The 25,445-nt window shown below is 41.9% G+C and overlaps 1 protein-coding gene across 1 annotated transcript in view; it reads right to left on the bottom strand.

Moving 5' to 3' along the window:
* st6galnac3 (ST6 (alpha-N-acetyl-neuraminyl-2,3-beta-galactosyl-1,3)-N-acetylgalactosaminide alpha-2,6-sialyltransferase 3) overlaps positions 1-25,445 on the bottom strand; it is a 102,927-nt gene that overhangs the window by 58,587 nt on the left and 18,895 nt on the right. Inside the window, exons 2-3 of the mRNA XM_074688731.1 lie at positions 13,464-13,658; positions 1,542-1,951 (exon numbers count right to left, since the gene is read on the bottom strand). Coding sequence (XP_074544832.1) covers positions 1,542-1,951; positions 13,464-13,658 — 605 coding nt within the window. The remainder of the gene's footprint in view (positions 1-1,541; positions 1,952-13,463; positions 13,659-25,445) is intronic.

Raw genomic sequence — 25,445 nt, 5'->3', positions numbered from 1 at the left:
CTTACTACAGCATTTTTAGTCCCTGCCCCTTGGCCTTAAAAACAGAGGTCCAAGGGGAAGGGGTAAGATTCACAAAGGCAGGATGTGCAGCAACACGAATGTAGTGCAGATGACAACGTTGAAAAAAGGAGCTTAAACAGCAACAAACAGGTAAAAATGACAGACATGAACAAACAAGGACTGTACTGATTTAAAGTGTGGACCTGGGAAAAGCTGTTTTACAGACAGTAGTTTCTTCCAACTGTGATTCCACTATGTGTGTGCTCAACATAACGGTAGCTGTCAGTTCTCCTCTCTTTCCTTGATTACATTAAAATAAACCCTGCTGCTGTCTCTCGGGTTAATTTAAAGGCTGTTTCTATGGAGACTAATTACCTTTAAATACAGGAATACTTGAAGCCAAGTTTCAAACAACACAAACAATAACAGGAAGGGAGACAGACATATAGACGAAGCTCTCTGTGCTCATCCCATATTCATTAGATGCGGTTCATTGTTCACACCTTGAGCCTGGTCTCTGTTTCCAATCAGTAATGATTGAAGTGCAGCATCATACCCAGGAGCATTATGTCCTGTAATGAGATTCTTCTCCCACAGCATAGCCTCCCTAATCCCACATCTCTATCTGCGCCTTCTCGGGGCCTCTGGAAACAGCTGAGCCAGGCAGAACACGGACGCCCGACATGAAATTCAGTGTTCACCCTGCCATCCTGAATAACACCAAGACAATGGAGCTGTAATGAAATGGATGCTACGCCTATTACCGAACATGTTAATCCTCTTAACAAGTTAAAAAAGGTCTTGATGACATGTGGGAGAGGAGAGGAGGGTACAGCTCTGTGGGAATGAGCGCAGGGAGTGAGAAATGAGGTTCACCCGAAACAAAAACTGCAGGTTGTCATATTCATTAACCTCAGATTCTGTTTAGGGAATAGCAGAGGAGGAAGATTCCCATGTAGGAGGGTCTGTTTTTAATTAACAGAGTGAGACTTTAGAATTCACTGTTGCAATATGTTTGAAACAAAGATTTTCATACTTTTTAACATATCTTTTACTGATCTGCAGCTGGGATATTTTGATGTTTCTGTCAATTCAGAATGTGCCAAAATGATGTAAGAAAAGTAGTGCGCCCAGCTGTAACTGGGGTGTTTAGAAAGACTGCCAGAATCATTAACCGGATTTTCCCCAGACCAGCATTTGGCTGGCGTCTATAACCCAGGCAGCGCAAGCTTCTGAGGCTCCTCATAAAAAGCATGTCTTCAGAGAATGGCCTTTAGTGCTGCGGCGAACCTCTTCAGAGGGAAAGTTTAGTAACTCACTTTGATAACGCCTCATGAAAGGGAGGATTTGAAGCAAGGAAAGCACAGAGCATTGAGCAGACCATCAGCATCAATAGGGTCGATATTATAGCAGTGAACAGAACCGTGAATGTCAAAGTACTGAGTGCTGGATTTGTCAGAGAGAAAATATGGAGGTCTGCTGTGGATTGCAGTGTCGCTGTGCCATAAGACAGAAGCAAGGAAATAAAAAGACAGTCTCACCTGTCTTTCCCTGTCTCCTTTTTGAAGACCATGTCGCAGTAGTTCATCCTGTCTTCTGTAGTGACATAGATGCGTGCGTGGGGATAGTTTTCAGCCGCCTGTCGCAGCATGTTGTACACAATCCCCTTCCCGTCCTTCCTCATGTTTCGGAGCGGCCCCCAGACAACGTAGACGGTGTCGTTGCCCTGGCCGAAGAAGTACTGAGGCTTCTGCAGGAGCAGGGGGACGCTAGTGTGTGAGACGACCCTCAGCGTGGTTCGCTTCCCCACGTCGCTTTCAAAGCCCTTGGTTGGTGCGTTGTTCATTCGCCAGATGCAGGGAGAGCGGTCGATTTGTGCGCCGGATCCCTGACCCAACATTTGGCCTGAGCTGGACACAATGCTGCAGATGTCACAGTGCAGCTTTAGAGGCTGAAAGAGAGAAATGAAGTCTATTAAAACTGAGGATATAACATTTATATCTTAACTGCCTCGTAAAAGCCTCCGTGGGGAGTTTGAGACTGGAACCAGATTGGTATTGACACCAAAACAAGACTCATAATTTCTGACTTTGAATGCCTGTGAACACTGCTGAACAAAGCAAGTGATAGATTTTACAGCTAAAAAACAGCAGGATGAGAAATTCAGTATCACTCTATTTATGCATGTACAGAACAAAATCAGCTGAATGTGACAGTTTCAAGTTTGTCCAGAGGGGGCGCCAAAACCAGCATAAGCAGAAAGTTACTCACAAGAGCTTTTAGAAAATACCACGTAAAATTTCATGCCAAAAGGCAATAGAAGGCAATAGAAGTACTCAAAGTTTGAAACCATGTCAGGTCTCATGTAAACCAAAAAGATAGCCAGACATCAAAATATCAGTCCGAAGTCTTTCAAGTCAAAAGTTAAACCCACTTGTGATAAGCCTGTATCATGTTTCGCTTTTTCTATGACAAGCCTGAGCTAAGTCAACAGTCAGTCGGGGGTTTCAGAGTTTCCTATCCAGCAGGGATGCAACCAATTAATTGATTACCGATTAACTGTTGATAAGAAATTACTCGATTAAAATAAATTAATTGCAATTAATTGCGTTTTTTGACCCGTAATTCCCCGGCAGCCCGCATGAGGGAGCACTTTGCACCAGACATCCTTGACGCACACGTGGAAACACAAGAGAAACAGACCCTTGACAACAACAATAAGACGAACAAACAGAGGTGGACTACTTTCTTAAAGATCCACCACCAGTCTTTGACTCAAGTCCTGCATCTTGGTGGAAGGAAAATAAAGGCAGGTTTCCAGGGGTAGCCAACCTTGCACGGAAATACCTGGCCGTACCTGGCATGTCTGTCCTTGCTGAGCGAGTGTTTTCAGCATCTGGCCTAACTGTGAACAGGCTGCGCACAAGACTCACTCCAGACCAGTGTTTCTCCTACCATTGTATAGGGGGAGCGGTCCGCCTTCCAACAGAGGCAACAGAGGATCTGTAGTGCAAGTTTCAAAAACAAGTTTGAGTCTCAAGTTGGAGTCAGTCCAGATAAATCAGAGCCAAGACACCTGTCAGCCAAAACTTGTCCAAGGGAAGTCTCAAGCCTGTCAGAATAAATCTCAGATCAAGTCAATATTTAACAGGCATAGACAAACAGAGTTCAGGCTCAAGACCGTCAGGATCCATGTCAAGTCAAACCAAGTACTCATTCAGACCCTATAAACTCCAACATTCACATGACAAAGAAAACTTTTATCTGCTGCTGTCTTTACAAATTTACTGTTATTTTAAAATCAAAATCTTGTATTTTCTGTGAGATCCTGAAAGGTCTGCCTTTTTAAGTCTCAAGGGTGTGCAACTCAATAAATGAAGCAATTAGGTCCAAGTCTCAAGGCCACAGCTGAGTTTGAGGATCTACAAGTAGTCTATCTCTTTCAACAACAAAGGTAAGAAGCTTCAAAGATGAAGTACGGCTGACAAAATAAAGAGAAGGAAACGAGACCATATGAGCAAAGGGTTAAGAGGAGGGAGGTAAACACTGAAGTGCTTCATACACTTTTTGATTCCTGAGAAAAAACTGTTTGACTGCTTGTTTGAGATATACAGGAGACAGGAACCTAAAACTGAGAGAGAAACTGGGAAAATGTCAAAATTTGGAAAAGATGCATTTTTATTTGTTTTCACCTGCTAAAAAAATATGAAATGATATATACCAAAAATGTAGCGATGTTTCTAAAACCTCAGCTGCTGAAATGAAGCGGAGAGAGTTTCAAAGTTAATGTGACTCTTGTCTTTTGATTGAACTTCATTTCATTTTAATTTAATTAGGTCATTCATTCAATAATGGATGATTGCATCAGTGGGTGGTTTCCATTTAAAATATACTGCCTCTCATTTTGCTCCATTTCCATCTGATGTTACTGTTTGTGTGTATACTTTATATGTCTGCAATAATACTAAAGTGAAGTGCTGGCTCAAGGGCTTATGTGATCAGAACATAAAATAAAATGTATTCTGTTATTATTTATAAAAACCTTTCATCAGGCCTTTACGGCTCTGTATAATCTCTTATTTCCAGAGATTAATGTCCCTGAGCGCAGAACTCACATTGATTAGGTTAATTGAATGTGGGACCTCAGAGGTTACAACAATCTTCTCGGTACAATGCAGAGAGGGGAGTTCTGTCATTTATCACACCATATACTTTTTATATATCTTATTATACTTTACTGGAGCAGGGGGATTTGTAATAAATCTCCAATAATAGCTCACAGCTACGCTTTGCTGGGGAGGAAGAAAGTCTTCTGTGAATTTGGAAAGGGAGATTTACCTAATTGAAGCTAATATGCTTGGTTTGTTTTGATGAGATTAAACTTGCTTAAGTGAATGGATGCAAGAGAAAGTTGGAAAAGAAAACCCATTGTATCATGACTAAGTCTTGTTTGATCATTTGCTTAATGGAGAGTAAATGTAATGCCATCGGTTTGAATACAGATTGCATTCGTGCTGTGCTCAGGGGGCTGGTTCGGGCTGTGAATGCGAAACCCTTTCTTGCATATTGTGGGTTTAATCAACAAATAAGAGAATAAAGGGATGATTATGACTATTTAACATATCAGCATTCGTGTGGCTTACTGCTGTGCATATGGAAGATCAACTGCTCGGAAAGGAAACCAAACAGAGTGGATTTTCTTTCATAGGAGCAATAGCTCTTGCATGAATTACTCCAACACAGCTACCTGCTATTGGCTTTTCTCTCGGTGTATGGATTCAGTCATGGGTTAAGAAATGATCTCTGAGCCTGGGCTCTGCATTAACTGGGTGGTTGAAACACACATCAGCGCAGCCTCGAGCTGTCAGCGGCTCGTCCATCATCGGTTGCTGCCTTCAGCTCGGCTCCTAACTCCATCACGCCTTTCAGCGCCCTCAGATTGGACTGAGCTCTGAGGGGAATTTAGCTGCCACTGAGCAAGGCATTCACCACACAACTGCTGCAGTGACAAAAACCACACTCAAGTTGCTCTTGTAGAAACTTTATGAGATAACCAGAAATTAAAGGTCCCATATTATACAAAAATCACTTTATTAAGTCTTTTAATTAAATTTATGGGTCTTTGGCTTTCCTGCCAGCCCACAAAATGTGATATTTAATGACCAAACCTGTACTTAGTAGTGCTTGTGAAAGTAAAATCCTGACCTAAAACGAGCTGTTTAGAATTCCCGGGGTTTGCTGACATCAGCGATTCCCTTTTTTGAATAATCAGGAGCAAGTCTGACCTGATTGGTCCACCAGAGCAAATACCCCCAAACCCCCTCCCTGCCCACTCCTCTCCCCGCATCTGGGGAGAAATCTCGAGTGTGGCTGTTTTTGGGCTTTAAACAGCCACATGGTTCCTTGCACAAGCTTCACATCTTGGAAGAAGACAAGACTCAGTGGCTAGAGTTCATTTATGAGGGACATGTGCCAGATACACTCAGTAAAACCATGCATGTGTGTGCTTGTCACTTTACGGCCGACTGCTTTTCCAACTTTGGACAGTACAACAGAGGGCTAGTGAATAGACTGGTCCTGAATCCAGGCGCATTACCAACCATCCGCCAACAAACCTTGGACCCTGGAAATGTGAGTATTTTAAATGCTGTGTGCTGTGGAGCAGATGTAAGAGCTTTCCCTCAGTGTCCCCCCTGTCTCTGTGTTAGCTTCAGGATGCTAACTTTAGCTGCAGTTAGCCTGTTGTTTTAGCCTGTAATGTTACAGTAAACAAGCTTTGTTGTTTTCTGAACATTGTGCACTCTGAGCTCGTGGCGCCGCTCTCAGTGACATGGAAGAGCGGGGTGGTATCAGCGGTGGCTCATTTACATATGAAGGTCACGCCCACTAAATCAGAGCGTTCTGAACAGAGGGGCAATGAGAGCCTGGAAACAATGCTGCTGTGCTTGATTTATTGGCTTTTTGGACCAAAACATGTTACTACCATTTCATGGAGACATCAATGATCCATATTAAACTGCAGAAAAGGAGCAGAATATGGGACCTCTTAGGTTACTAATTAAGTAAGACCTGGAGTCCGCCGCACAAAAACAAACCTGGCTGTGAACTTTATTAGCTGCCCATGGACACTAATCTTTTTTTCATACATTAGAGCAGTGTGTAAAACCTCACACAGGAGGTAAAAAGCCTCCATTTTTAATATATTAGACCAAAATCTCATTCCCAACAAATCTGTGAAGGAAGATTACATCCTGTGAATCAATAAAATGTTACGGCCTCTTCACCCCCTCTGCAGTGATTCATGTTTCAGTCTCATGTACATGACAGTGCCGATCCAGCGCTGCACGCAGTAATCTCAAACACAGAGCACTTTATAATCCCAATAAATTTGGCAGTCCCTGATAAGCGCAAAATCTACTCAAAGCCCATGATTTTAATGGGAGTGTGTTAAAAATAGAGTGGGTGATTAAAAAAAGCAGGCTTACTGCCGGGAACGGGGTCATTAAATTACAGCACTGGGGTGTGAACCTAAACTTGGCATTCATTAAAATGCTCTAAACACAATAAATTAATATAAAATAATTATTACATTAACACGCCAAGCCCCAGTGAGAGATGTCTGTGGTACTGAAATATTCATTGATGAGCTGAAGCTGTCTGCACTGGAGAAAGTGATTCATTCGCTCCTCCAGGGGCATTCACGTTATACTGAAGAAGTAAAAAGTTTAGAAGTAGAAAGTCTTTTTAGACGATAAATCGAAATAAAACTTACTGAAACTGAATAAGCTGCACTGAGACAAGCGATCATTCACACCTACGCTCACTGTACATTTAAGAGCAGTTTTAGAGTCACCAGAAGACCAAACCAGCATCACTGAAGGCTGTGGGAGGAAGGCGAGTATCCCAAAAGAAACTGGAGAAAGCACCACAGTGCAGCCCAAGATGAACCATAAACTTTGCAAATATGTCTGTCTCCTTTCTAAAAGTTGATTTTGGTATCAACTAACATTCTGCACCCTGCACAGTCAGGAAATCAGTAAGAAAGCTGGGTGGTGACTTAACATTCATCAAGACTCTGAGATGTCAAATATTCAATACACATTTGCAAATTCAGTGATACTAACAGTTATAATTTTGCACCACTGGTAGATAGTGCAGTGTTATTCAGTCATCCATCACATGTTCAGCAATGTCTTGGGAGAATAACAGCACAACCAGTTGTTAAGCCAGGGTTGCTCATATTTTTTGTTTTGTCCAGAAAAGTGTGTAATTTTTAAGCCTTTTTTCATGTATGCAGGGCAAACCTGCTGACATTACACTTTGACAAAGCTGGAGATCCTTTTGACCTCCGTATTTCATGCTACAATCTGCACATATGGGACTGCCGGGTCTAAGAACACATATACTACACAGTATTTATGATCGAGCCTTTAATTTGTATCATAGCATCTGCAAAAGAGACCCTGAGATTTAATTCATCCAACACCAGTAACTGTTGGCTGTACCCATGATAAAAAAGTAACCCTTGGCTCTCTATTGATTTCTCGGACAAGCGCATCCCACAATTCTCAGGAAACATACAACACACAGACGTTGGCTGCTGAACTGCTGAATGCAGGTGGTGCATTCACTGAACCTTGTAATTCTTAAAACACAAAACAACTCATCTTAACTGCAATGGTTCGTTACAGTATCAATGATGTAGGGGGTTTGTCCAGAGAGGGGGTCAGGGAGGGCTCTGACCCACTTTGGTGTCTATCAACCCTGTAATCCTCTCCTATGATTGGCTACCTGCTTTTACTGGAGGCGGGACCAGTGTCAAAATTAACTATCTAATGTATAAACAGGCTGGCATTCACTCCTATTGTATTTAAATGTGGTAAATCCTCTATTGTTCTAATGTGACTTCAAAAAAACAACTTATTTCTAATCATTTAAAGGATTCAATTTAGAGGATCTATGTGTCAATTCTTTGTTGTGTTTCTTTTTTAAGTACACACATACCAGAACGTTACATCTGTGTGATTCTCTACTGCCAGTTTTAAGGGTTTGACTGGCTTCCAGCATTGTTAGAGGCGGGGTTAAAGGGACGTGGAAACAGCTGGTAAATGATGTTCATTTGAGAGTATAACGCCCACCTGTGTCAGTGGGTCAACTATGCCAAAGAAATCTGGACACATCCTGCATGTATGGGCATTCAAAGCATGGACATCACTACATAGTACACAGGAAAGGACGAAGCTTGGAGGCTTGTCGCTCTTCTCTTTTCTGCTTCTTTATTATCTTTTCACAAAAACTCTGAGACAGAATTAAATACCCAGAGGAAAATTGTGATTTATGATTCTGAACTTCAAAAAAGATTTTTTTTGACTTGACTTGATGAACAGGCAGCTGGTGCAATACGCTCCAGAAGATTTCTCATTAGAATTATTCACAAAGCAATCCAACACTAGAGGCACTTCCCTCCTTGTGTTGGTCACTGTGTGTATTTCAAAGGGGCATGAATTTGAAATACTTGGGTCTAAATAAAAACATAGACTTCCTCTCTGCTTCTCCAGCAGACCAGAGGCATGAATGTAAAGTGCCACAAGACTAATGTTTTCTATTTCTTCTGAAAAGCGGAGCAGGAACAATTTATCACACCTGAAGGCAGACTCAATCAAATGAGGAAAATAACGCGCACCATTCCTGGGCTGCAGGGTTATGCATTAAACATGCATGCTAGAGGTTTAAAACAACAAAAGTGACTCCACACTGTGTATCGTGTAAGACTACCTCTCTGTCCAGGGTGATATAATGGTTTCTTAAGGTGCTCTGTGTGATTAACAGAGGCTGACAGCTCATGTATAAGGCCCTCACTTTGGACATAATCTCTTACGACACCTGGCACAAGGGTGTCATCCTGATCAGACGTCCACAATTCAGTCCATCCTCAGTCAGAAACATCAGACGCATGCAGAACTCTCCTGACACTCACGTTCAGGCCAGTCCCTGCCCTTCCTGACTCACGATAGAGAACTCACTGGCGGGGGAATTAGAGCTGAGGAGAGGCCTAATTCTGTAGAAGCTGCCAATTTCTCCTCTGATTTGCATAAATCTCCACAGGGAGAGGGCAGTGATTTAGGCAGGCTTGTCTGGAGGCAGAAGGAGGTGCAGACGTGGAGATTGGTGTAAGACATGATTGCCTTTGGGCCCATGTTGTGAGGATGAAACCCTCAGGAGGCAGAGGATGACGCTCTGCATTAATCTGCCGATATCGGCTTGCTGAATATGAGGCATCCACTTCTCATGAAGGACCAACGCATCTAAATCTGGATGTATTGCAACAGACACTGAGAGCACAATCCTCATCAGCCTGTCAGATGGAAACGCTGCATGCTCCTCGTGCAAGCAAATTGTGTGACTTTCCTGCGTGACTACCCAATATCCAGCGGTATGAGCACAATTTCAGCGTCTTCCAGCCGCATCGAGAAACAACAAACACAAACCTTTTTTTTACTTTCAGATGTGGTGGGAATTAAAAAGCTTTGATATTTCAATTTCCATAAATTGTGCAGGGAATATACAGCGCAGAGCTGTTTGAAGGCAGAAAAATAGGATCACTGACATGACTGTTTGGAATTACAAAGAAATAACACACAAGAGACATCAAACAGACATTTTTTAGCTCCATCACTGAGAAACGGATTTAATGAATGAAGATTCCTTGAGGAGGTGTTGCTCTTTTTGCTTGAATGCACCTGAATTCCCCTTAATTATCAAAGTGAGGCTGTGTGATGGCAGGTTAATGTTAATGGAGGGGTTACAGAATGTGAATGAAGCACTGGAGAAAAGGTTAACTGTGTATGATGTAAGCTACGACACTCACCTTGCAATATGACAAAGGAAGCGGGTTCATTGAGAAACATTAGATGTTAATGCTTTCATCCAAAGACTGCAAGTTCATTTGATTTTAGAGTGAAAGTTTAAAGGTTAAATTCAGAACTTTTGTGTCTTTTGTTAAGCGATACATGGAGTGAATTTCAACTACAAAAATGAGAATATTTGAGTGTAGACCTCTAATCGGTAACCCTTAAGGTGCTTTGTGATGGCAATGAAAGTTTCGTACTGTTCACCTTGACCCCTGGAATATTCAAACTTTTTTCTTCTCACTTTTTGGGACCCTTCCATAGGGATGTCAGACTAAACCATAGACTGTAAAAAAAATGGAGGTCCGCTTGCTCGGCTCGAAGTAAGGCCTCCGCAAAGACTGCTCCCTCTGGTGGCTGGCTGCAGTATAGGTCAAAAAATCCAGCTTTCCAGCCATTCCAGATGGGCTGTGGTCAAACTTAAAAAGTGAATACTCCTCATAGAAATGTTTCTCACGTCCGATTGTTGTGGTGATTTGAAGATATCATTTGGCTGTCTTGTATTTAAGGCCTTTTTTTTTCTGAAAAGTTTCGTATTCATTGGTCATACGGGGTTAAAAACAAGGCTTTACGTAACATTTAACGATGACTGACAGCTGCCGTTCTCGTGTATTTTTTTCGTGGACTGTAAAATATGTTGGGAGGTAGAGTCAAGAAGTGATTAGACTCATGAAAGAAAAAAAAAAATTATCACTTTTGTCACCCAGCTCCACTCAGATTAGGCGGAGCTACAGTCCACTTTATACAGTCTATGGACTAAACTGATCTGATCCCAGAAGGCGGAGCTACAACACTGCAGACCATTGCATGGCCGAAAGAATCGTCACTTACCGCGTGACAGGGTCTGTATTTCTCCTGGTAGCACACAGTCTTCTCTGAAACAAAACTTGATTGTGCTTCGTAACAAAGAGCCAATCACCAATAAGACAAATCACTGGATTTCTCCCATTGTTGTGCTTTGCTTACTGTGTCGTGTTTTTCTTCTTCGTTGGATTTATTAGCAGGGTAAACTGTGTCGTACTGCTGTGGCGTCACATTATTACATAACTGACTCAGCAATAATCTTCAAATATTCGATCAAAAAAAAATCAAATAGTTCATGTCTGCAGCAGATCGCAGTTTTATGCAGGTTGCCAGAGTTCTTAGGTGTCAATTCCACAAAAAGCAGGTTGAGTGGGACAGGAAGTTGTGCACGGAAACCATCTCAAATGCCCAATGACTTTCAAAATAAAACAAACCATGTCCAAACCAGATCATATTTAACTTGACCACGTTAACAAACTGACATAATGAACCAGGAGCCAGACCAGAAGTGAACAGGCTGGAAGATTTAAAGCCAAAACAAGAACAAGGAGACATTTAAATATGGATTGGGAAGTGCAGGAACTCCCTCGAAAAAAATAAATGAAAATGAGGTATGGTGCAAACTCTGCAAGGTTTGTCTAGCATATCACATGCTGGCAACAACTGCACAGCCATGTGAGAGCGAGGCATGCAGCAGAAAGCAGTGGTGGCTGCTGGTCAGTCAAGGAGGGGAAGCTCATTTTTTTCCAGCCTACATCATAAATGTATTCATTTATTTATTTGAACATAAATTCTACCCTCAGTTTCTTTTCAAGAAAATGATCCTCTGTACATAAGATGCTCCGGTGGAGGTTAATACTTCAAGATTACTGACTGGCTCATTTGACTGTCAATAAAAAAGGGATTTGGCCTCAGACAGATCATCCAATCATCATGCAGAAGCCCAGCGTCCAGGCCAGCCCACTGCCTCATAGACCCCCAGAGACACTGAGCGTCCGATGGGCGGGACAATGCCCAGCGTTTATTGAATAACCGTACGGTTTCCACGGTGGAACAACCCACTCTACGCTTCCCCGTTGAAGTCAGAAGACGCTCAGCATCCGACTGTGTTAGGGCGCTGAGACGCTGCTGAGATGAATGAGAAGGAGGTCGAGCCAGTTACCTGTGATAGGTAGCTGATTCTGAACAGGAATTCTAGCACATATTTTGTCAATGAAATGTACACACAGCTGTACATATCACCACTTTTTTTGGGGACATTTTAGGGGAAGCTGAGCTTCCCTTGCAGTCTTAGAGCAATCGCCACTGGCAGAAAGGGCTGATCTGTCAGCAAATCGACAGTCAATGGCTTTGTCACTTAAGAGGAAAGTTTGATGATCGCTGTGCAGAGCATAATAGCCCTCTCCCTCTTTGTGAAAGTGTAATGTTGGCAGGTATGTGTGTGGGAGGAAGTGGCGGCTAGCGGGAGGGGGTGTGTGTGTCTTCCAATAATCTTTGAATAATTGCATGCAAATATCGAATAGCTCTTTTGCTTGAAATGCACATCCCTACTATCAGCATCTGGCTCACATGCCGCCTACCACAAGAGGGCACGGTTGGCTGTAGAACACAAACAGGATCACGCTTAACCAAGCCAACTCGTACCAAACTGTACTGATCCAAACCAGACTGCTTGGTGGAGCAGGGCTAAAGACCTGCACCCAAGAAGCTGCTGATCATGAGTCTACTCTGCACAAAGTGACATTTCAAGCCAACATGTGCTTTTTCGGACTATTCTTGGAAGAACAGTAGCTCAAATGTCAATTTGAGGGAAATAAACTCCCACACTGAAGCTCTCTGGTGTGCGAATCATTTATTCCACGTGCTTGATTTTTTGGACCCCATCCAGAGAAGTTTGTGTCTTTATCAGATGTTTTGTTTAAATCATCAAGCTAATGTTTTCTTTAACCTTCCATAATGAAGAACTGAACACTTAACTGTGTATATATTTTAAAATCAGACAGAAACCTCACTCTAACTGTTGCATGGTTTTATTTCCTGGCCACTTGTGGTGCACAACAAGCTGTTAATAAATCACCAGCACCTCATTAGGTTGATATGGAGAGCTTGTTGCCAAATATTGGCTGGTTTACTCGTCCAAAAGAAACAGAATAAGATTTGCTTTCATTAGAAGATGTTTTTCTAGCCGCTACATAAAAAAAGTATGAGTGCAGGCTGCTCTTTGCTCTGTTTTGACTTACTGGTTGCAAAATCCACTGCTGTTTACCAGTGGTTGCTAAGTAACCTTATTGGCCATTTATTATGAAGTCAAAGAAATAAAGTTCAAGATTTCCTGGGAAAAATAATGATCTGTTTTAGTGCAGTTAAGTAAGGGTGTTCTGGTTTTTGGGTCTGAATGTTACTTATTAATCTTTTTGTTAAGAAGTTGGTTTGAGTTGTAGGTTTAGCTCAGTGGATAATCACCCTCCTCATGTTCAGCGGCTTATTCTTTGAGTTAATAGACGAGAAAGTCCCAGTAATAATCCACAAATATATACTTATTTGTTGTAGGGCTTTCATCTTTGGTTATTAAACTGCATGTGTTAATATTAGGAGTAAGAAAGGTAGCCATATGCTATTGAGAGTTACAGCTTAGTTGAAGCTAACACCAAGTCGAGTCAGACTTTTTCATGCAAGATAATGAAAAAAGAAATGTCAGTGAGTGGTTCTGCTGACTCTGATCATCTCATCTACTACTTTGTTGTCACTCACCTCTTGTTTGGGGATGCTAACGTAGCCCAGATGGGGCTTGAAGGCCTTGTACGGCTGCTTGGAAAACATCCAGTGGCTGCTGAAAGTCTGGCCGAACACGGGCTGCAGGAGGAAGTACGGCTTCTCCGAGTAGTTCACCACGACCACAAAGAGAGACACCACCACGATCAGGCTGGTGGCGATCACCGACTTCCTCTGTGGAGGTAAAACGAGAAAGAGGGTAGAGTTAATAAGACAAGTCTGAGAAAGGAAGCAATTGTCGAAAGAAAATGAGTGCTCAATCATTTCCTACTTTAGTTTCTTAAATGATGTGTAACATGAAGTGAAAAGAAAACAAAAAAGTTTAGGTTTCCAAGGTGCATCATCAATCTACCAGCAGTCACACCAAACAAATTAAACAAAACAGGGCTAAGAATCACAAGATGAGCCATGAACCACGATATAAGAGCATTACTTGACACAATACACTGTCTGGCTAAAAAAAAGTCGCCACCGGGATTTAACTAAGACAATAGGTAAGAGCCTCCTACTGGATAATTACTGCATGGGTGATTATCTTTCAGCTGGCAACAAGTTATTTAACTCCAATTGGAGCAATGAGTTGCTTCTAGAGGTAACTTTATAACACTTTCCTGGCCGATCACCGATCACCAATCTCTAAAAAGCCTGACCTGCCGATACCAATTTATGGACTTTTTTTGCACTTTCTATACTCTTTCTTACTTTTGTTTTCTTAAATGCTGCGGTGACTCCTGAATTTCCCCTCGGGGATCAATAAAGTATTTTCTATTCTATTCTATTCTATTCTATTCTATTTGGGCTGATACCAATTTTTTTATTTTTTATAACTGCCAGCATATACCTTCAATGTTCCAATCTTATTTCATTGAAGATCATTAAACAATACCTGAGAAATAACAAAGTCTTTATGTTTTAACTAAAACAACCAATAAAATGTCCTCAGTTTTAGGTCTCAGAGCAAAGAGCAACAATGGCTGGCTGTCAGACCTTCCTTGGGGTATATAAGATCAGTTTCATATGTAAGGATGGGCTGATCACCGGTCACCGATCACTGATCACCCAAAATTAAGGAAATCGGCACAGATTGATCGCCAAGCTGATCGATCAGTGCATGTCTTGTTGCTTCTCATTTCTTAAACAACCATGTGAAAAGACTCATCCTGTGGTCATGGAAAAGATGTTGGTCCGTTTGAGAAGGGTTCAGAAAAGCTCCAGCAACACTTTCGGCTTGTGGCCTTCATGACCCTGATGAAGGCCACAAGCCGAAACGCGTTGGTCAAATAAGGTTGTTTCCTAAACTACAAGTGTTGCTGGAGCTTTTCTGACCTCTTCAAGACTCTTTCTCTCCAAGCACCTTGGAAGTTGGTGAAGTTGTGTCAGGATTTTTTGACCTTTGCCGTTTGAGAAGGGTCAAATCATTGGCATGCATCAAGCAGAGAAAACGTCCGAGGAGATTGAAGAAACTACTAAAATTGTGTAAAGAACTGTTCAACGCACTATTAAAAACCGGAAGGATAGTGGGGACTCATTGTCTTAAAGGAAGAAAAGTGGCCGGAAAAATTCGGAATGATTGTGATTGGCGATCCCTTAAAGGTTTGGTGAAATCAAATTGGAGAATAATAACACAAGAACTTAGGGTTACTTTCAACAGTGAAAGTAAGAGAATTTCCACACACACAATGCGACGGGAACCCAACAGATTGGGACTGAACAGCTGTGTTGCCTTAAGAAAACCACTAATCAGTGAGGCTAACATGAAAAAAAGGCTTCAATTTGCTAAGGATCATAAGTATTGGACTGTGGAGCAATGGAAGAAGGTCATGTGGTCTGATGAGTCCAGACTGACCCTGTTTCAGAGTGATGGGCCATCAGGGTAAGAAGAGAGGCAGATGAAGTGATCACCCATCATGCCTAGTGCCTACTGTCCAAGCCTGTGGGGGCAGTGCTATGATCTGGGGTTGCTGCAGTTAATCAGGTCTAGGTTCAGCAACAGCCTGTGCTCAAAGAATGAGGTCAGCTGACTACCTGAATATACTGAATGACCAGGTCAGTCCATCATTGGATGTTTTCTTCCTTGATGGCACGGCCATATTCCAAGATGGCAATGCCATCATCAGATTCATCAGGCTCAGATTGTAAAGAGTGGTTCAGGGAGCATGAGACATCATTTTCACACATGGATTGGCCACAACAGAGTCTAGACCTCAACCCCGTTGAGAATCTTTGGGATGTGCTGGAGAAAGCTTTGCACAGTGGTCAGACTCTACCATCATCAATGTGAGATCTCAGTGAAAAATTAATGCAACACTGGATGGAAATAAACCTTGTGACATTGCAGAAGCTTTATCCAAACAATGCCACACTAAATGCATGCTGTAATCAAACTAAAGGCTATCCAACAATATTAGAGTGTGTGACCTTTTTTTCAGTGGCGACCTTGTTTTTGGCCAAGCAGTGTATGTTACAATACATATCCAAAATGCTGGGTTTTTTAATATCTTTCTTCAAGTAATGCAGGATGAGCATTACAGAAAAGAATGTAGAGTAGATCATTGGAGGTTATTATCACCTATTTTGCCATTTTCAGTTTTCGTGCACATGGCAAACTGATAAACATTTGAGAGCCCCTGAGTATCAAGGACATCCTGTGCTTTCAGGATATAATAACAAAGACTGAGATTATCCTCAAAACAAAAAAATGTACGTGAACTGCATCATCCTTTCTTTGTGCTTCCCAGAAAAGAACATCCTCTGAGGACAATCTGTAAAAGATAAATGAGGATTCATAAAAGTGCATCTCACTTGAGTTACTTCCATATTGTCTGACCAGTGAGACGGGGAGACGAGAGCACAGCGAGAAGACGTCTCTGAAGCAGCAAAAAGCTGTCATAAGACAGGGAGAAGAAAGTCATCTATCAGATCTCTGTGTTGCTGTTTCAACACAGACGACTCGTAACCTTGTTCTTCACCTCAGATGTATAAAAAGTGTAAAAAGATTTCTCTGAAGTCTTCTGCCTCCTCGGAGAGAAAAACTCTTAATGTCATTAACGTAGTTTCTCTTTTTCAGAATCTGATTGACTCTTAACTCTTCAGAAAAGCTGAGAGAGCACAAGAAGCTGATCTGACTTTTACAGCAGGCCAGAAGTTTGGTTTAAGAAGACACAGATTTTGTTGTTTACAGCTTTGGTCCAGTCTGAAAACCCACAAGAAGTGATGCATTGTTCGTCAAGAAATTTAAAGAGAAAATCCCAACCCTGGGAGATGAACGAGTCAACATGGATGAAGAGCTGAATTCAATTTGACCGATGTAACATCTCGCAGTTGTCCTTTGTCTTCAGGGCGAAACATCACAGACAGAAAGATGTTGGTAAGACTAACATCTCCATGCTAGCATAGAAAGCCCTGTTTCCACCAAGCAGTCCAGTTTAGACCGGTACGGGTTGGCTCAGTTAAGCTTGGCCCTGTTTGTGTTTTAACAGCCAACTGTGCCCCCTCGTGGTAGGCGGCGTGTAAGCTGGATGCCGACAGCCGCATTAGTAACATGATAGCGTGACGCCATAGCAGAGCGACACAGTGTACCCCGCTAATAAATTCAACAAAGGAGAAAAACGTGACACGGTAAACAAAGAGCAACAATGGAAGACATCCAGCATTTTGTCCTCTTTGTGATTGGCATGTGACCCTTTGATACAAAGTGCAATCAAGCTTTGTTTTAGAGAAGGCTGTGAGCCGCCAGGAGAAATGCAGCCGCTAAGTGGTAATTATTTTGACCAATCAATGGTTTGCGGTGATGTAGCTCCAACCTCTGGGATCAGATCGGTTTAGTATGGCACCCCAACGGAAGGGTCCCAAAAAGTGGGACGGCTCATCTCTGTTATTTGGGGGTGTGTTCCATGATTAGTCAGTGGAAATGCCGTAAAATGCATGACAAACCGAACTGAACTGCTTGGTGGAAAGGGGGCTTAAGTAAATCATGATTTCGTTGTTTGCTAAGAGCAGGACAACAGCATCATCACCCCCCCTGGCAAATCTGAAGACTCTTAGTCGCATTTCGGAGACTGTTCAACTTCTCCATTCAAACACACCGGTATCTACTTTTCTTACTCAGCATTTGAGCCAAAAAAGCATGCAGGACCTTGGTTGTTTCATACATTGTAAAACAGCAAAACGATGGTCTGTGGGTTGGAGGTATTATGGCTTGGCAGCAGGAACGAGGAGTGATGAATAATGGATAGGAAGCAAGGCGAGGAAAGGTCTTGCAGAGGAGAAGCTATTGGCAGAGCTGCAGATCAATGCACAGAAGAGAGAAAGAATCAGACAGAGATGAAAAAAATTGTGTTATGACACGACTTCTCTGAGCCTGAGGTGATGATAGATTTCAGCGAAGCCAGACCTGACTTTTTTTTCCCCTCACAGGAACCTTCAATAACATGCTGCTAATCTAACATACAACACCGGTGGGAAACTCTGGATTTTTGGAGGGAAGGTGGTGTTTGTCTGATTCTTTGAAGTTATCTGATAGCGAGAAGATTGGATGTGGCACGTGGTAATGGTGAAGCCCCCGCCACAAAAGTGCCTGCACCACTACGCGCTCTGATCTCCGACATCAAACGTCCCAAGGGGAGGCACCGCGGGCTTCGCTTCTCAGAGACGAGATCAAACATGTGCGGGGTGAGGGGGCTGGATGAAAAAGACGGTGACCATTTGCTGCCCTGACAAGCCTATCGCATTTTACTGATTGCATGTGTGTTACATCACACATCATTTCATGGAATTACCGCCCATCTTTGATCACAAACAGAGAGGTCCCACTTTGATCACATTTGAAACAGCACAAAGAGGACAAATGGGAAATCTTGATAGCCACTCTACTTCTTTTTTTCTCTTTACCAAATAATGGATATCTCTTCTGAGGAGTGACCGTCAGACCGTGCTGTCATCTCAGGAGAGAGAAATGACAGCTTGTTGTCTGAAAATGTGCTGTAATAGCTTGTCATCATGAGTCCATTATGGAGCATGAAACCAATCCTTCATAAAGCAGGAGGGTTCTTCAGGTATGGAGAGGAAAAAGAAAAACAGACGTCGGCTCAGTCTGCAGCGCAGCAACATCCATCTGTTCTCATGAGGCCTGAAAATTTTCCTCATCTCCTTCAACCTCAATCTGGCCACAAATCACGGAGGAAATGATGTGTCAAAGTCTGGAGGCGATTCCACTCCTTGGCGTGGGTGTAGCGGGGCGCTGAACCTCCACCATCTCGAGTGCCAGACTCATGACTCCTCTCCTCCTCGTGTGCTCATCCATCAGGGTGATCACTAGTCGGCCTGTTGAGCCGTTTGACAGAGGAGCTGAAAGGCTGGAAGTTGAGGAGGGAGTACTGTACGGGGATTTAGGGGCCATTAACAGCAACCGTGAGGCAGCAGATTGGCTATAAAGTTTCAGCGTTGGAGCGTTCGGTCAATGTTAAAACATTTTGCTTGAGGAATATGACTCCATATGTGCGAGCTATGACCTTGTTTGTGACCATCAAATCAGACAATGACGACCATTATCTGCAGGGCCACTTATGGTTTTAGCTCCAGGACGTTTCATTTAACAGCCCCCCCACAGAAAGCATAGAGGGGGCTTTTTTAAAGGCACTTAAACCCAGTATGAAAGGGTATTGATCTCAATGCGCAGACAGAGAGTGAGATCATTGGGACCTGAGACTCCAGAGGGCTGTGATTTTCCTCCAGTCTCTCCTGCAGTGAGGCTGTGTGGACAGATTACACGTGAGAGAAAAACCAGAACAAAGTTATGACAAGAGCTGCTCAGGTTGTAGTGATTATCTAATTAAAAAGTTAACTGTGTTGAAACACGACAACAGCTGCTGGTTGATAGAAATAACTACTTTTTCTTACAAAATCACTACACTTTAATCTAATCTTTTATGTGATACAAGAAAATATCAGACAGCAATAACACCCAGCAACCAAGGTGACATTGCTTTCTCTCTACTGCTGCTCTCCAACAGACTTTCCCTTTACTCTGTCTGCTTTAAAGGTAAAGGTAACTAAAGCATCTTAAAGAGGTGCAAAAATGCCCCAACAGAAAGTCAGTGTTTTAAATTTTGTAATTTCAACTGTTCATCTATGGTGAGAGCTGCAGAAATGACTGTGAGGGGAGAGAAAGACACACAGTAGTACAGAGAGAATGTGCAGTTTTAGCTGCTTTTACATTAAATCTGACACCTTTCTACGCTTTGGTCAGGGTTTAGTTGTGTGTAACTGCTGTGAAACACTGACAGCATTAATATACATTCATCCTCCCTCATCATTAATAAACTTGTCTTCTTATCACTGCATCTTATTTGTGGACACGCTTGTGATTTTAGACTCTGAGGGAAAATGAGACCACTGAGGCTCATTATAAGCTTAGCACCACCAAATCCCAGGATTGCAAAGCAGATATCATTTCCAGCAGTAGAAGAAGAGATCAAGAGCAAGTATTTAACAGATCCTCATCTCTGGCTGGTGCCAGCCTGTCACTGCTGCTGTGTAGGGCAGGGTGAAGGGTGAAGATATGCAGCCGTGATCGGAGGGATGGAGGTTATCACCACTGAGATCACTGAGTCCAAAAGAACCAGAGAGAGAAAAATTTTCTCTTCAGAAGTTTGACGTTCTGGCATCTGCTGCTGTCACGGCTGTTTCTGATACTATAGTGATATGAGTCCACACCTGCACAGGTTTTCATTGGGGATGCACAGATCCAATTTTTCTGGTTCCCATACCGATACCAATACCTGGGCTTTGCTCTCGACCGATGCCAATCCGATACCAGTGCTAGTTAGTAACCTGCATGCCCTTCTGTGGGATAAGACTGGTAATGTTTTGGGTAAAGGGCAAAAAATTAGTATATGGAACGACTGAAGTTAATATTCATTTAAACTATAAAATATTTCAATGTTTGGCATCAAAACGAAGATTTGAAACGTACACAAGTTCTTCTCAAATGTAAACTTTTATACCCTGTAGACTGGTAATGCAGCAAAAAACAAAGCAAGTGCATCAGAGGAAACATTTCAAATCAAGTAGCAAAGAGCGCTGGAAAAATAAAAAAGGCATAGAGCTGTTTGCCTAGATCGGCTCCATAGATCTCCTCCCACTGGTACCGATCTAGCTTTGGGGGGCACTGATACACCGATAACCGATACCACCAATCGGTATTGGTGCATCCCTAGTCTTCAGCAGTGTCAGACACCAGGTTAAGGGTAGGGATGGGAACCAAATTAGGTACTTTTATGGGTGCTAACCAAAATAGGTCTGTAGTACCGAGTACTGATTCGTGTAAAGAGGTGATTTTCCATGCTAACAACCCAGCATTGCAAGTGTATGTATTGAGAGATAAATATGTTAAAATTTGAGATTTTTTTATCAAACAAATTTATACCTATTACCACACACAAAAGTACAAAAAATTGGTACCATTGAGTACCGATACCAATCGCCAGGTACTGGGCATGGGTATCGTTTCAATTGTGAAAGGTATCCATCCCTGGTTAAGGGGTACACAAGGCACCTGCCAACATCCAGTAATCTTTCTTAGCTCTTGAAGAAACTTGGTCTGAGATCAGTGCGTCTGTCACTTACTGCGCTGATGGTACACAGTGAAAAACTTGGGAGGATGTCATTTATTATTGCTTTTTCAACATTTGATTCTACCTTTAACAAACGCTGAAATCCACTCACTGTGTTGTAAATGCTTCATCTCTCATCCTGATTAAGTCGTATAAGGTTGTATATTTCTTCTACAGTCAAAGCATTCTTTTCATATCAATCAGCAATCCTCCCACATAATAAGCAATTCTCTGCATATTACACAATATCAACACGTTGTTCCCCTTCCGCCTCTGTGATGAACAAAACCTCAAAGCACATTAGCTGGATATATATTGTGCAATCAAAATTTCAACTCCATCAGGCTCTATCAGGGCATGAAGAGAATACAATCTCCCACAAAGACTAACACTCTGGCTCGGTAAACAACAGGACCAAATGCTAGTTCAATCCAAAAAGCTAATCGTGATGGGTATTAGAATAATGAGAGGCTGAACCTGAAGAAAATGGCTCATGAAAAAACATATCTGCCAGCTATTTTCTGGAGCCTCCTGGGCCATGAGCAAAAAAAACAGAAAATTACATTTGCAATGCAAAAACACCGCCTCCCTGGCACCTGATTCTTGCCACTACGGTCCACTGAGCAGTTAAAATCCAATTTCAATTAAGGCGTTTGAGAAAATATTTACTGAGTGTTTCTCCCAAGCCACCAGCTCCTCTCCCTGTAAGCCTTCCTGTTGTTCTCTGGAGGAATGAGGCTGGAGCATAAACAAAACCCACTCTGGAGATTAACAGTGGAGTCTGGACACTTATCTTAATTCCTGTCATATTTCCAGCAAAGGTCTTGCTTCAAAAGTCATCCAAGTTTGAGATAACAAACTATTCAGTTCCCTGCAGCAGCAGGAGGAGGAGGAGGAGGAGGTGGCTGACTTTCTGCTGCTGGTTAATCGTTCACGCACGAGTTCCCCTCCAAATTTCACCCACAGGAGCTCCGAAAGGCACAAAAACTGTGAGAGGGAATTCACACAATTTGACAATGTTCTTGCATATATATCAGTTTTATTACCACATGATTAACTTTACACATCACAAGGGTGAACGTTGTTTTCACTCCATGCAATTAGTCCTGCCCTTAAACCCCTTTCAGTAATAAATTCATGAAAAATAAAAACAGAAACATTATCAGCAAAACATGCCTATCTCACTCAAACACTTACTTTCATTACTGTATTAAACTGAAGCATAGTTTAACAAATGCAACCAAAAAGTATTGAGTCAGATGTTGACAAACATCCAGAGAGAGATAACTAACGTGTTGAATCTGCAGCTGTGTGAACAAAGAGCTGCAGTTCGTCTCTCCTCTGGGAGCTTTGCAGGCTGCTGGTCCCTGCAGAGCCCAGCAGAGGGGGCAGTCAGCTCACACTGTACTCATGTGGCACACAGATGGGACTATACAAGCTCTGGCTGACGGCTCAGGCTGTATATTTTAAAATAAAATACAACTAATACAACTAAATGGCTCTTTCAGAAACCTTTTTAAACAGGTTTTTATTTTTTACTGTCCTGCACTTTCTGAAACTGATAGTTTTGCACATATTTTTTTCTCATTCAGGTGTTTTTACACTACAATCCAAAAAAGCCCTCCTTCTTTAAAATTATTCCAAAGTTTACCAAGGTACTTTCTTCTGTGAACTGTTAATTTTGCATGACAGCAGATCCAAAGAGCTTCTAACCCAACACAAACCTGTCTGACCTTTTTTGTGTTGTAGATGATGAAAATTTTGCAGTGGCCTAAGGACATTCAGCTGTATTAACATAATGTTTTTCAATTTTTACCTACACAGTCTCACAGAGAGGTGAACTTTTTGGGTTCATCACCTCTGAAGAAGTCCCTTCAGGGAAGTTTTAAACACCATTTGTTCTGTGTTTTGTGGTCCCTGCACCAACATTTTGAAACATCTAGCATTTAATTTAAGCAGCCTTTTTTTTATTTATTTATTAATTTTAGTAATATGTTATTGTTGGAGGCTTGGCCTAGTGGTTATGTCACACACCCGTAGAGCAGGCGGCTGGATTTGATTCCAGTCCGACGCCCAACACATCTTTCCTTCATTCTCTCAGTTTCCTGCCCTGTCCACTGTCCTATCCCCTACAAATAAAAAAGGTGTAATAGCAAAAGAAGTATAACTTAAAAAGTAGAAAATGTTCTGCTTTGATATTTGGTTTATTTTTTTCGCTTTTTAAATATCATAGATGTTTTAAACTGTGAAATGTAACAAACAAACACAACAATATTAAAACTAGAAAAGCACTCAGAGCACAGACCTCCACCAAGAATACTGTGATTGTCACGCAACACTTTAGTCCTACTTTAATGTTATACTCCCTTTCAGCAGACTGTCTGCTACAATTTGGTGTTAGTTTCAGGTTTGTACGATAATTTGTTACCTGACAGTGTTAAAAAATTATGATGACCCACTACACACTTCATGTTACGGATCTATCCAGGAAATTACCAGCATCTGGATCGTACTTTTACATCTGTAAGAAATTATGGTGACCTTGTCTTGTATTGTTTTGCAAAGCAATCCAACCATTAATCGTGGCGTTATATACACATATGGTGAAAACGGCCCTATCTCAAAATGATAGAGAATCCTTTGAAAAAGGCCTGGATCCAGATGGTGATCCTGATCACCTCCAAAATTTAATCACTTCTTCCCTATCCTATTTTGAACATTTCCTGAAAATTTCATGAGGTTCCATTCATAACTTTTTGAGTTGTGTTGTTCACAAACAGACAAACTCTCCCAAAAACATAACCTCCTTGGCGGAGGTTAAACTAAATATTGCAAACCTTCATGCTTATAGATTCAGATATTTAGCTGTTCTTACAGCATCAGTATCTTTTAATCATTTAAGGATAAAGATTTGGTTTGTAAGGAAGCACACTTAAAAATCATACATAATTCAGGCATAATTAGAATAAAGAAGTTAAATTTGCCATTTAACCTTTCAAGAAGTCCTGTAACTGCAGATGTGTCTATGAAAATAGATGGTCATGTATTCACTTGATTTTTTTGAGTGACTCAGGATAATACCTCCTCATCCTGACTGTTTGACTTCCTTAAGTATGGTTGCAGAACTTGGCGCACGCAACCTCTGTTGTATCTCACTTAGTCTGGTGACATATGACAGGAAAATCCTTCAATCCAGGTCAAATGAGCACTAATCTGCTCAACTGGCATGATACCGCATCATTATGGTAGAGAGAATCTTAATCTGGCCCAAAAAATTATTAATCTGTTTGTTTTTCTGTGAATGAGTCTCCACAGGGGGCGGACAACAAGACGGAGAGAAACTTAAATGCACCCACTTATTTTCTTCCCTGGATAAAAACAGCCAAACTACAAATCCCAGATTTAACCGTGCATGTGGCTGTTCATGTGTAAGTGTGTGAGCATGAGCTTGTGTGACATCTGCACACGTGCACTGATATGCGTGACTGCCAGAGGAAAAGCAGCAGAAACCCATTTGACTAATGCATATCTGATATCAAATGGAAAATAATCCCCACAAGTACAAAGGATTAAACACTCCACAATATTCACTTCCCCGTCTGGATTCAGCAAACTTTTGGGACAAGGGATAAAAAAACACAGCACCATATGTTCAGAGAAACAGCTCGGTGACGCTCTGCGCTCGGCTGTGCAGGATGATACCCGCTCACTTGAGAAAGTGAAGAACCCGTCAAAGGCAGAAAAAAGGAGAAAAGTCTTCTCTTTGAAATGCTGGGAAGCTGAAATCTGTGAGAGGGATGATCCTGGCTGTCAGAAACAAAGCATATTGAGATTTTATGTTTGACTGTGAGTTATCCTGCTGCCATAAAGAGTCTCTGTGGTGTGGAGAGATTGACATCACTGTCATTGCCTCCTCTCAGCACTTTAAACAATTGCTTCTCCCTGGATGAAGCGGTTTTATTCTATGACACTGCAAGTCAGGTTGATAACAGAAATTAACTCAGCAGTAGCACAGAGCCCCGATGTGCAGTGAAACAGATATGAAGCCTCACTGTTCCACAGATTTCTGACTCTACTGAAAAAAAACTCACTGTAATGATTCATTTTTCACGTCTGAATCTGTAAAAATAACATGCCTATCTGCATTTTTACATAAAAGATTGCTGTTATGACCATGAGAACTGAAGTTCTCCTGGCTCAGTGGAGCATTTTAGCACCTTTAGGCTCATTGTTTTGGTTGTACAGACACTACATGACTGTCCTTGTCCAGTTTTATCCGTCTCGGCTTGTCCTGAAATTCTCAAATTAGCCTTTCCAAGTAAAAAAAGAGGGATCTAAAAAGAGTGTG

This window comes from Halichoeres trimaculatus, unplaced genomic scaffold (genome assembly GCF_033239565.1).
Source record: "Halichoeres trimaculatus isolate MK-OKI-2021-1 unplaced genomic scaffold, fHalTri1.1 fHalTri1_scaffold_15, whole genome shotgun sequence".
In the NCBI taxonomy this organism is placed as follows: domain Eukaryota; kingdom Metazoa; phylum Chordata; class Actinopteri; order Labriformes; family Labridae; genus Halichoeres; species Halichoeres trimaculatus.
This window is presented reverse-complemented; position numbering and strand designations above follow the sequence as displayed.